Source organism: Thamnophis elegans, unplaced genomic scaffold, assembly GCF_009769535.1.
Source record: "Thamnophis elegans isolate rThaEle1 unplaced genomic scaffold, rThaEle1.pri scaffold_62_arrow_ctg1, whole genome shotgun sequence".
Classification (NCBI taxonomy): domain Eukaryota; kingdom Metazoa; phylum Chordata; class Lepidosauria; order Squamata; family Colubridae; genus Thamnophis; species Thamnophis elegans.
The window spans coordinates 807,139-820,154 of NW_022473900.1; the positions used below are offsets into that span (position 1 = coordinate 807,139).

The 13,016-nt window shown below is 48.6% G+C and overlaps 1 protein-coding gene across 1 annotated transcript in view; it reads right to left on the reverse strand.

The window, feature by feature from the left end:
- The window catches only part of LOC116523613 (ribonuclease inhibitor-like), a 44,763-nt gene extending 32,529 nt beyond the window's left edge, over positions 1 to 12,234 (reverse strand). The window contains exons 1-2 of the mRNA XM_032238729.1: positions 12,070 to 12,234; positions 9,485 to 9,655 (exon numbers count right to left, since the gene is read on the reverse strand). Of these exons, the coding sequence (XP_032094620.1) occupies positions 9,485 to 9,655; positions 12,070 to 12,230 (332 nt within the window). The 5' untranslated portion in view covers positions 12,231 to 12,234. The remainder of the gene's footprint in view (positions 1 to 9,484; positions 9,656 to 12,069) is intronic.
- Positions 12,235 to 13,016: the final 782 nt, after the last annotated feature.

Here is a 13,016-nt window from a genome sequence, read left to right on the forward strand (position 1 = left end):
CCGGTTTCCTCCTCAAACGGACAAACAAACCGACATTACTTTAGAGGACGTGGACTGGGGTTGGGTGCCTGTAGAGACTGCCCAATTTATGGGACTGACTGTGACTGCCATCATCACAACTCTCACAGACGCCCTCCCCTCCTCCCTGCCTTTCCCCGTGGCTTAGCCTGCGTTCTTAACATCACTATTGTCTCGGTTCTAACACCATTATTGCTGACTGTGAAGCCATCTGTGGAGAACTATTTGACCTCCCCCGGAACTCGCAATTTTAATAGAACTTTCACGCATTTTATAACTTTTTCCTTTTCTTTCTCCTTTCTTAACAAATCCCCTTCTCTTCCCTTTCCCCTCTTCCTTTCTCTACTTCTAAATCTTAATTTTTAAACAGGTATGCTGAGTATATGGGATTGTATGCGAGTGTGTGTGTGACCCACTTTTATTGCTGTTACTGTTGTATTTGTGTATTTTAATAATTATGTGGGGACTGGTTGTGTGAGTGTTTGAGTATGCTTGATTTGGAGGACCTGCTGAGGAAGGCGGGGGGTACCGGGGTGGTTGGGGGGACCATGGCCACGGGAGTGGGTCGGAGCATTGCGGTCATGACAGGGAGGGGCAGATATGGCGGGGACTTTAGGACTAGCCATTACCGGGGAAGGAGGGTTCGCTACATTACAGAGATCCCTCCTTCCAGCCCTATGAGTCCCACTCCAAGACCATATGGTGCGAGTAGCCAGGACCCTGGTCTCAGGCTGCTGTTGCTAAATGCCAGGTCTGTTATTCATAAGGCTCCTCTCGTCCGGGACTTAATTGTTGACGAGAGGGCAGACCTGGCATGTATTACTGAAACCTGGCTGGGCACAGAAGGAGGAGTCCCCCTTGTAGAGATGTGCCCAGAGGGATTTCAGGTGCTTCATCAGCCGAGAGCCCAGGGAAGGGGTGGCGGTGTGGCTATTGTTATCCGGGAGTCTTTGTTACCTCGTAGGGTCCCTGCTCCGGAGCTTGTCGGGTGTGAGTCCCTGCTGATAAAGTTGGACCTCTTTATCAAGGGTCAAGTGGGTTTGCTGCTAACGTACCTGCCTCCCAACTGCGTTGCAGCATCCCTCTCCTCGCTCCTCGAGTCAGTAGCTGAGCTGGCAGTTGAGCTCCCCAGGCTTATAGTTCTGGGGGACTTTAACTTGCCATCGCTCGGTGAATGCTCTGACGGGGCGCAGGAGTTCATGGCTTCCATGACAGCCATGGGTTTGACCCAGGTAATCTGCGGCCCAACCCATACAGCGGGTCACATGCTTGACCTTGTATTCCTCTCGGAGCAGTGGATGTGTGATCTTGGTCTGAGGGGTAATGAGATCATACCCCTGTCATGGTCAGACCACTGCCTACTGAGGCTTGACTTCCGGAGGCCAAACCCCCACCGTAGGGAGGAGGAACCGACCAGGTGGTTCCGCCCCAGGCGACTTATGGACCCTTTGAGGTTCCAGACGGAGCTTGGGGTAATTCCTGACGCTCTCGCCCACAGTTTGGCGGAGGCTCTGGTTGCCGCCTGGCATTCGGCGGCATCGGAGTCTCTTGACCGGATTGCGCCACTACGGCTTCTCCAGGTCAGTGGATCCCGGAGACCTCCTTGGTTCACCAAGGAACTCCGGGAGAAGAAGCGCCGGAGGAGACGTCTAGAGCACCTGTGGAGGTCCGATAAGTCCGAGGCGAACCGAGCACTTCTGACCACCTGCACCAAGGATTACATCCGGGCACTAAGAGCTGCCAAAAGAACGCATATCTCCGCCTTGGTTGCGTCCGCCGAGTCACGCCCAGCCGCCCTGTTTAGGATCACCCGCTCCCTCCTTAATAAGAGGGATGTGGGAGACCCCTTGCAGGGTAGGGCTGAGGACTATGCCCAGTTCTTGGCGGACAAAGTTGCTCGGTTTCGGTCGGACTCGGACTCCACCGCAGTAGATCCAGCCGAGACACAGGGGGATTACTTGGCAAACCATCTCTGGGTTGAGTTCCAGGATGTTGCCTCCGGGGATGTGGACAAGGCCATTCGAGCTGTAAGTGCTTCCACCTGTATTCTGGACCCGTGTCCCTCCTGGCTGGTTGCCAACAGCAGGGAGGTGACACATGGCTGGATCCAGGCGGTCGTGACCACCTCCCTTCGGGAGGGGCACTTCCCTGCCGTACTTAAAACGGCGGTGGTGAGACCCCTCCTGAAGAAACCATCCTTGGATCCAGCCATTTTAAACAACTATCGTCCTGTCTCCAACCTCCCCTTTATTGGGAAGGTTGTTGAGAAGGTGGTGGCCTTCCAGCTTCAACGGGCCTTGGAGGAAGCTAGTTATCTTGACCCCTTCCAGTCCGGCTTCAGACCTGGTTACAGCACAGAAACCGCTTTGGTCGCATTGACCGATGATCTCTGGAGGGCCAGAGATGGAGGCCATGCGTCCATCCTGGTTCTCCTTGACCTCTCAGCGGCTTTCGATACCATCGACCATGGTATCCTTCTGCGACGACTGCGGGAGGTGGGGGTGGGAGGCACTGTTTTGCAGTGGTTCTCCTCTTACCTCTCAGACAGGTCGCAGTCAGTGTTGGTCGGGGGGCAGAGATCGTCCCTGAGGCCCCTAACATATGGGGTGCCGCAGGGCTTGGTCTTATCCCCCCTACTATTTAACATATACATGAAATCGCTGGGCGAGATCATTTGGAGGCACGGGATAAAATACCACCAATACGCGGACGATACACAATTGTATCTGTCTGCCCCGTGCCAACTCAATGAAGCGGTGGACGTGATGAACCGGGGCCTTGAGGCCGTTAAGAACTGGATGAGCGCTAACAAACTGGTACTCAACCCGGACAAGACCGAGTGGCTGTTGTGCTTTCCTCCCAATAATTTGGCCGACATTCCAACACTCAGGCTGGGGGGTCAAATTTTATACCCCTCAGACAGGGTCCGTAACTTAGGAGTCCTCCTGGATCCACAGCTGACTCTCGACCATCAGCTGTTGGCTGTGACCAGGGGGACATTTGCCCAGGTTCGCCTGGTCTGTCAGTTACGGCCCTACCTGAACCGGGAGGCTCTCGCAACAGTCACTCGAGCCCTTGTGATCTCTAGGCTGGAATACTGCAATGGGCTCTACATGGGGTTGCCCTTGAAGAGCATCCGGCGGCCTGCAGTTAGTCCAGAATGCGGTCGCGCGAGTGATAGTGGGCGCACCGCGGTTCGCCCACATTACACCCATCCTCCGCGAGCTGCACTGGCTACCTGTCGGTCTCCGGGTGCGCTTCAGGGTACTGATGACCACCTTTAAAGCACTCCATGGTAGTGGATCTGGATACTTGAGAGACCGCCTTCTGCCGATTACCTCCCTCCGACCCATTAGATCGCACAGGCTGGGCCTCCTCCGGATTCCATCCGCCAGTCAATGTCGACTGGCGACTACATGGAGGAGAGCCTTTTCTGTTGCAGCTCCGACCCTGTGGAACGATCTCCCCGTTGAGATTCGTACCCTCACCACCATCCAGACCTTCCGCACAGCCCTCAAGACCTGGCTCTCCCAGCAGGCCTGGGGATAGGTTTCCAATTTACCCGCCCGAGTGTTGATTGTTGAATGCATGTTGTGGTTTACCATTTTATTTTTTGGTCACTTATTGTTTGTCTCTTGTCACTGCACACCCTTCCCTTTGTGATTGTAAGCCGCCCTGAGTCCCCTCAGGGAGAAGGGCGGCCTATAAGTCTTAATAAAATGTCTAAAAAATGAGGGAAAGACAAGCAGCAAGGAAAGAAGAAAAGCGGCTTTTTTCCCTCATGGTGGCTGCTCTGTTGCCCTTTTCTGCATTTCAGTGCCCTCGCTTTCCCCAAGCATTTCTTTGCCTACCTGATTTCCCCTCCAGCACATTTTCTATCACGTTTCGTGCCATTTTGGGCAGGGAAACAAGTTTGTGGGATTTTTTTAAAAAAACCTTCAATCAATCACTTCCAACTTTGCAAGATCCCCCCCCCCCAAGAAGTTGGGATTGATTGATTTAAGTTTTTTTTTAGTTCCATAAACTTTGTTTCCCTGTACACGACAGCAGAAACGTGATGGAGCTGGAAATCAGGTAGGCAAAGAAATGCTTGGGGGAAGCGAGGGCCTGGGCGATGGTGGGTGGGGCAGGCTCCATGGTGTGGTGCTGAAATGCAGAAAAGGGCAACAGAGCAGCCACCATGAGGGGGAAAAGCCGCTTTTCTTCTTTCCTTGTTGCTTGTCTTTCCCTCGTGCCGGCAGCTCCCTTCCTCATTTCCCTATCAAATGTAGTGCCCAGGATTCTCTTTGATAAGGGAGGGTGGGGGATTTAACAACCAGGCTCACACCAGATGGAGTAAAAAGGGCCCAAACGTTACACAGGAGAATGATAAAAGAAGGTTTTTTGATGCAGGAGCATGCTCGAGCATCCCCTCCCCCCTGTCTCTGCCTGTTTGCAGCAGAACAACTTCTCCCCTCGCTGGGTGTTCGCCAAGGGGAAGCAGCCAGAGCAGGGAGTGGCAGGGAAGCCTTGTGCAAAAATGTGCAGTCTGCAGAGGTGGGGGGCATTAAATTATTTGGGTGGGCATGCAAGAGCATGTGATAGCATGCACACAGGTGCTTTTGGCACCCGAGGCAAAAAAGGTTTGCCATCACTGGTATATGCATTTCTTAATTTAGATTCTTTACTGTACACCTTGGTTTATTGAGCTCATCGCACAATAGTTTCATCGTGCACCACTTGGTGGACCGCCTGGAGCTCAGAGAGGAAGTCCTGCACTGCAGGGACCGGGGAGTCAACTGCGGTAAGAGGAAAAAAGTGAGGGTGATACCCAATGTTAGCCATGAAGGGCGTTATCCGTGTGGAGGTATGCTGCGAGTTGTTAAACGCAAACTCCGCTGTGGCCAGGTACTCAGCCCAGTTCTTCTGCTGATTCACGAAGCAGCGCAGGTACTGTTCCAAGATCCTAATCACCTTCTCCGTCCCCCCATTGGTCTCAGGATGGTGCACTGAGGACAAACAAACCTGGACGTCCAGAGCCTCCATCAGCCCTTTCCAGAACTGGGCCGTGAATTGCATCACACGGTCCGACACAACCCGGTCGGGTAGGCTGTGCAGCCTGAAGACGTGCTGGATGAACATGCGGGCGGTGGTGCGGGCTGTCAGCAATCTCCAACAGGGGATGAAATGCGCCATTTTGGTGAGCATGTCCACCACCACAAGAACCGTGGTAAACCCCGAAGATGGAGCAGTTACATCAGAAAGTCCATGGACACGGCTCCGCAGGGTCTGTCCTGAGTCGGCAATGACTGAAGCAGGCTTGGAGGAGCCCCCATTGCTGACTTGCCCTGTCGACACTGTACATACAATGTGACGTACATCTGCACGCCATGTTGTAAGGGGGGCCACCAGAAAGTACAGGAGACCAAGTTCAAAGGCTTGAAAAGGCAAAAATGTGCCGCTGCCAGATTGTCATGACACTGGGAGAGAATAAGTCCACAGAGGGGCCCTGCGGGCACATAGAGCTGGTCCCGGTACCTCAAGAGGTCATTGTCAAAGGTCCACAGGGAAGCCGGCCCTACCTCAGCCCTCCGTTGCTCCACCCACTCGTTGCACCGCTGCACAACCTGTATCTGAGACCGTAATTCCAGGGCTCGTGAACTGCAGCGAAGGATTCGACAGGTAGAACTGTCTGGGGTGGAAGCGCGTCTGCAGTGTCAGAGTATTCCGGTTTCCAGGACAGGGCATCTGCCCTTGGTTTTGCGCACTTGGAATGTAGGTCACTTTGAAATTGAACCGGGCAAAGAACAGAGACCACCGGATCTGGCACTGGTTCAACTTGTGCCCCGTTGCCAGGAACTCTAGATTCCTATGGTCCATCCGGACCTCAACTTGATGCCTGGCCCCCTCCAGGAGATGCCTCCAGGCCTCAAACACCACCTTGATAGCCAGCAACTCCTTCTCCCAGATGGTGTAATTGCGCTAGGAAGGATTGAGTTTCTGTGAATAATAAGCGCAAGGGAAAAGCATACCACCAGGGGCATGAGTCTGCAGTAACACCACACCCACTGCGATGTCTGATGTGTCCGCCTCCACCACAAACAGATGATGGGGATCAGGATGATTCAGGATCGGCTCCTTCGTGAAGGCATGCTTCAGGTCTCAAGTGCCTGTTGCTCCGTGGGCCCCCAGCGAAATGGCATTTTCTTCTGCAGGAGCCGAGTGAGGGGCGCGGTCAAGAAAGCAAAGATGGGGATGAAGGTCCAGTAATAGTTGGCAAACCCGAGGAGTCACTGAACATCCTTCATATGCCGAGGAGGTTGCCAACTGTACAACGCCTCTACCTTGCCCGGCTCCATCGCAATTCCTTCAGGCGAAATACAGGAACTCGATGGTAGTCTGCCAGAACTGACACTTCTCCAGCTTTGCGAACAAACGATGCTCCTGGAGTCATTGCAGGACCAGGCGTAGATGTTGCTGATGATCCTCCCGAGACATCAAGATGTCATCCAGGTAAATGACAACAAACTAATTCAAGAAGTCCTGGAAGATATCGTTCATGAAGTGCTGGAAGACTGCCGGGGCATTGATCAACCCAAACGGCATGACTGTATATTCAAAATGTCCGTACCGGGTGCTGAAGGCTGTCTTCCATTTGTCCCCCGCCGAGACTCAGACCAGGTTATAAGCCGCACGCAAGTCCAGTTTTGTGAACACTGTCGCCTCCCGGAGCCACTCCAACAACTCAGGAATAAGGGGCAGTGGGTAATGATTGCACACCATGATGGCATTCAGGTGACGCTAATCGCAACAAAGTCTCAGATCCCTGGTCTGCTTTTTGACAAACCAAGGCACACAGTGGCGAAGACGAGGGCCGGATAAAACCCTGAGTGAGGTTCTTGTCCAGAAAGTCCTGCAATGCAGCCAAAACCAGCTTGGACATGGAGTACAGATGACCCACAGGGAGCTTCGCATCTCGTACCAAGTCAATGGGGCAGTCATAAGGCTGGTGCGGCGGCATTTGGTCTGCCTCCTGCTCACTGAAGATGTCCGCGAACTCCGCTAAATCTGGCAGCATGGACACCTTGGACGAGCTGAACACCTGGCCTGCGCAGACGTGACAGGTGTGAGCAACACATTGCGGGGACGGGAACGTGATCAGGTTCTGCGACCAATAAATCTGAGGGTCATGCACCCGCAGCCAAGCCAAGCCCAGGACCACGGGGAAATGCAGGCCTGAAGCAATGTAAAATTGGATGGCCTCCTCGTGCTCCCCGAGGACCAGGCGCAAGGGCTGCATGGCAGCCTTGATAGGCCCAGACAGAAGCACCCGGCCGTCAATGGTCTCGACCCACATCGGTGGGTCCACCAGCAAAGAGGGACATTGTACTTCATAGCAAACACTACATCCATAAAGTTTGTGGTAGCCCCAGAATCGACCAAAGCGCCCGACCTAAAGTCTCCCTCAGAGCGGGCTCCGCCCATTTTCTAACACATTGTTTGAAGCTGAGGGATAGACCTCAGACCTCATAATCCCCTACTCTTCTTGGGGCAAGCTGTGGCCAGGTGTCTAAGATCCCCACAATAAAAAAACACAACCCCCCTGCGCGCCATCTGTCCATCTCCATTCATGACATGCTGCAGCTTCTTGAGCAGTCTGGTGGCTGTTTCCTCCTTAATGGGGGTCCTCGTACATCAGTCGGAGGTGTTCACAAAATCCTGTGAAATCATCCAGCAGAGGGCTAGTCTGGGATAACAAAGGAGTAGCCCAACGAGCTGCTGTGCCTGAGAGCAAGCTGATAATAAATCCCACCTTAGACTGGTCGGTGGGAAAGTCCTCCGCTCTCAAGCTGATAAACAGCTGACATTGTCCCAAGAAAGCTGGAAACATGGCTTGGCTGCCAGTGAACTTGTCCGGCACAGCCATTGGACATTTCCTCCGAGGCTGGGGGAAATGGTAGGCACCTGCAGCTGAGCTATCTGACCAGCCAGCAGAGCCACTTGCTGTGCCAACTGGGCGTTCTCAGCCAGTAATTGCTCCATTGTGGCTAAATGAAGCTTTGTTTGTTTGGGGCAGGACACAATCAGTTCTGACCCCCCTCCGTACGGTGAGTCACACTGACATAGGGTTACTGTTAACCACGCTTTATTCACAGTAATTACTCACAGACAAGACTTTGGCAGCAACCCAGACTCCCACAGATAAGAGATACACACAAGAGCTTCTCCAGCTTAGTATAACGGTTGTGTCCTGCAAAAGGTCTCCTCCCAAAGATTCTTCTTATATACTCTCTTCGGAGGAGCCAAATCACAACCACCTCGGCCTGATTATCTTCTATGTCTCTGTAATTGCTGCCTGCGCTTCTCTGCCCATCTCTGCCTGGTGTCTGGGACAAATTCCCTTTGTCTTTCATCACTGCTCCATGCCTCAGGCACCTCCTGGTGGCACACCAGACATTCTGGTCCCTGCTCGGAGTCTGAACCCTGCCCAGGGTCCTCCACATCTTACAGAGCCGACTCATAGGGTCCCTCGCTATCGGAGTCTGTCAGCAGCTCCAATGACTCCTGCTGGGCCACAACAGAAAAACAAGAGGTGTTTGGTGCAAAATAGGAAAAATTTGATTGGGAGAGGAATTGGGCAGGAAATTGGGAGAGAAAGTAGCCATGGGAACGAATGCTTGCTGGCACTTGCTGAATCTTCCTGGGCACGCTATCCAGTTCTGGCTCTGCTTGCCAACCTACAAGGAAGGGTGCAGGACAGTAAAAAGAACAGCGGTGGAAGGAAAATAGGAGAAGGGAGTTGGAGGTAATCCCGTTTTCTTACCAAAGAATGATCCCAGAATGGCTTGGACTAGGTCATTACTCAATGACCCATGATTTTTGGTTAACAACAACAACTGCAATAGATTCTACAGGTGAAAGGAAGGAGGCCCTTAAAGGGGGAGTTAAGAAATATTCTCACTTTAAAGTCTATTGAAGGGTGGGGGGAGAGATCAAACACTTCTTAGGCTATATCAGGCACTCCCAAGGGAAGCTTGGCAGTTGGGTGAGATTCTTGTGCACTATTGAATCAACCACAAAGAAACCTTTTTATCTAATTTCCAGAGCTTTTCTGATTCCCTGTGCCTGAAATTAATCTCAGGGAGAATCACCAGGAAAGGGCCAGCAGAGGAAGAAAGCTGGCTGTGAATGGGCTGAGGTGGTGTCTGGAGGCAAAGGAGGCATGGCCAAAGGTGGAAGCTTGAAGGACCTAGACTGATTCAGAAATTACTCAGACCCCCTTCACTTTTGTCAATTTTGTTATTCTGCTGCCTGATTCTATAGTTGTTGAAATTCATTTATTTCTCATTATTCTACACTCAACACCGCATAATAACAAAGAGATTTTTTTTAGAAATATCTGTAAATTTATTAAAAAGAAAAAACTGAAATATTAACAGCCAAAATACACTTATGCAGATCAAACTAAAAGTAAATAGTCACTTACCTTAATGTCTCTATTGTGCATTGTGGATGTTTGAGCCCATCGCACAATAGTTCCATTGCTTTCTCATTTGGGTACCAGGTCTTCAAGTGTAATTCTCTCAATCTCTGGTTTGTCCTGAATACTTCTGCAACATGCCTGCCCCAAGATTCAGTCTGGATCATTCCATAAAGTCTACAGTCAAAAATAATCACAATTATTTCTTGAAAAATAATTATGGATTGTTTTTTATAGGAATTCAAGAAAATGTATTTATGGCATCAGAACTGCTTTTCCTTGGATATATTTTCAAAATATTACTCAATTTGAAATATTTCTGTTCATCAAACTGAAAGGAATAAATATTGACATATTGTAGTTTTGTAAGATATTCACTTATTACAATTTTGATTGAAACATTATTCACAGATTACTGTATTTTCTGGCGTATAAAATGACTTTTTAACCCCAAAAATTATTTCAAAAATCGGGGGTCTTCTTATACGACGGATAAAGCAAAAAACCAAAACCAAAGAAAAAGTAACGCCGCCAAGCAAAAAACCGCACTGCCACCAGGACAGACACCAGCCTTTCAATTTATAACCTAGGTGCTCCTCACCTGGGCACGTGGATGGATGAGCACTCGGATGGCTTAGTCAGGAGGACAAAGGCGCTGAGCTCAAAGTACGAAAGCCCAGCAGCGTGGAGGCCTTCAGCTGGCTCCCGGGCACCTGAAAGTAGGGGGTCTACGTATACGCCCAGTTGCCTTATAAGGCGGGATATACGGTATATTTTCTAAAATGAAATTTTTTAGGTGGAATATCGTACTGTGGGTAAAGAGAAAGGTAAAAATACTATCTTATATTGGCACAAATTTTTGTTGTTCAGTTAAATATTTAGGTAGGAAAGAAACAATAATAAATCTAGCACAATATGGGTGATGATGTCCACTGAGAAACAGTAAATAAACGTTTGTATTTGAAAATGTCTTTTTGATTTATTCAGCACCACCAACCGCACAGAATTACACATAAAGTCATTCTTGTCTTCTGATTGTTGAATGTTGTGATGATGCTAAATGAACAGACTTATGACTTATGCCTTCAGTTATGGCCATTGATGCACCTCCTTAGTCAAGTTATTGTGATCTGGGTACTTGGCAACACTTATAAAAAGTTGTCAAATGTCTGAGGATCTTGTTATTGCCAATTCCATTTTCCCCACCAGCTTCCCCAGAAAGTCCATTGGGAACCCAGCAGGAAGATTCACACATCATTTCTGTCTACCACAAGAACTTGGCGTGGGGGTTTTCATCCAGCCTACAGAGAAAAGTGGCTTCCTTGTCATCTCTGGGGTCTTACTAAAAATGATTCCTGTTCCCAATCCTGTTTGGACAAAAGGGAATCTCCCTGATACTGTCAGCTGACTGAAAAAACTCTCTGCTAAAATCCAAGCCTCGAAGAACTTTTAGCCCCAGAGCAGAAGTTTTGTCTGTATTCTGGGACTGAAAATCCTCCATGGTTTAAAACCCCTCTGGATTTCAGCAGGGAGTTTTTTCCTCAGTCCCCAGAGCAAAGTGGCTTCTCTGTTGGTTTTATGCCCCATTAACCTCCCAATTTGCTAAGCACCTAAAACTGCACTCACCTCACAAGCCTTTAGGAAGATGGTGCATCTTTAGCCAAATGTAGGAAATGTTTGCTAAAAGTTGGGTCTTAAAAAATAGAAACACAATGAGGTGTTGGATGCAAAATAGGAAAAAATTGATTGGGAGAGGAATTGGGCAGAAAATTGGGAGAGAAAGTAGCCGTGGGAACGAATGCTTGTTGGCATTTGCCGAATCTTCCTGGGCACACTGTCCAGTTCTGGGTCTGCTTGCCAACCTACAAGGCAGGGTACAGAACAGTAAAAAGAACAGAGGTGGAAGGGAAATAGGAGAAGGGAGTTGAAGGTAATCCCGTTTTCTTCTGCTTGGACTGGGTGGTTACTCAATGACCCATGATTTTTGGTTAACAACAACAACTGCGATAGATTCTACAGGTGAAAAGAAGGAAGCCCTTAAAGGGAGAGTGAAGAAATATTCTCACTTTAAAGTCTATTGAAGGGTGGGGGGAGAGATCAAACACTTCTTAGGCTATATCAGGCACTCCTAAAGAAAGCTTGGCAGTTAGGTGAGATTCTTGTGAATTATTGAATCAACCACAAAGAAATTTTATCTAATTTCCAGAGCTGTTCTCGTTGCCTGTGCCTGAAATTAATCTCAGGGAGAATCACCAGGAAAGGTCCGGTAGAGGAAGAAAGCTGGCTGTGAATGGGCTGAGATGGGTGGCTGGTGGCAAAGGAGGCATGGCCATGGTTGGAAGCCTGAAGGTCCTAGACCCATTCAGAAATTACTCAGACCCCCTTCACTTTTGTCAATTTTGTTATGCTGCTGCCTCATTCTATAGCGGTTGAAATTCATTTATTTCTCATTATTCCACACTCAATACCGCATAATGACAAAGAGATTTTTTTTAAAGAAATATCTGTAAATTTATTAAAAAGAAAAAACTGAAATATTAACAGCCAAAATACACTTATGCAGATCAAACTAAAAGTAAATAGTCACTTACCTTAATATCTCTATTGTGCATTGTGGATGTTTGAGCCCATTGCACAATAGTTCCATTGCTTTCTCATCTGGGTAGCCGGTCTCCAAGAGTACTTCTCTCAATCTCTGGTTTATCCTGAATACTTCTGCAACATGCCTGCCCCAAGATTCAGTCAGGATCATTCCATAAAGTCTACAGTCAAAAATAATCACAATTATTTCTTGAAAAATAATTATGGATTGTTTTTTATAGGAATTCAAGAAAATGTATTTATGGCATCTGAACTGCTTTTCCTTGGATATATTTTCAAAATATTACTCAATTTGAAATATTTCTGTTCATCAAACTGAAAGGAATAAATATTGACATATTGTAGTTTTGTAAGATATTCACTTATTACAATTTTGATTGAAACATTATTCACAGATTACTGTATTTTCTGGCGTATAAAATGACTTTTTAACCCCAAAAATTATTTCAAAAATCGGGGGTCTTCCTCTTTTTTTTTTTTTCAAAATACGTTTATTTCCATTTCATTCCATACAATCACATGTATACTGTGCATAACCGGGGCATATAACATTGAATAATAAACACAGCCCTCGCTTTTATAGACAATACCCCCCAAAATACAAACCCAATATACCACCTTGACCCACCATACACCCTCTTTCACCCCCCTCCAACTTTCATTCTTCCTTCCAACATACCCCTCTACTTCCTACTTCCTCTCCCCCTCTATCACTCCTCTCTCCCAATACATTCCCTCCCTTCCTTCTCCTCCTGCCTCCAATCCTCTCTCCCACCCTCTCCACCCCTCCTTCTTCTTTCGCTCTACTCCTCCCTTCGGTGTACTTCTATTGTCTATCAATATGTTCAGCTTGTCCTATTTTTACACTAACATTAAAAAGCCACAGTATACAAGTGCAATCATGTGCTTTAAGATCTAACACATATTATCTTTCCCC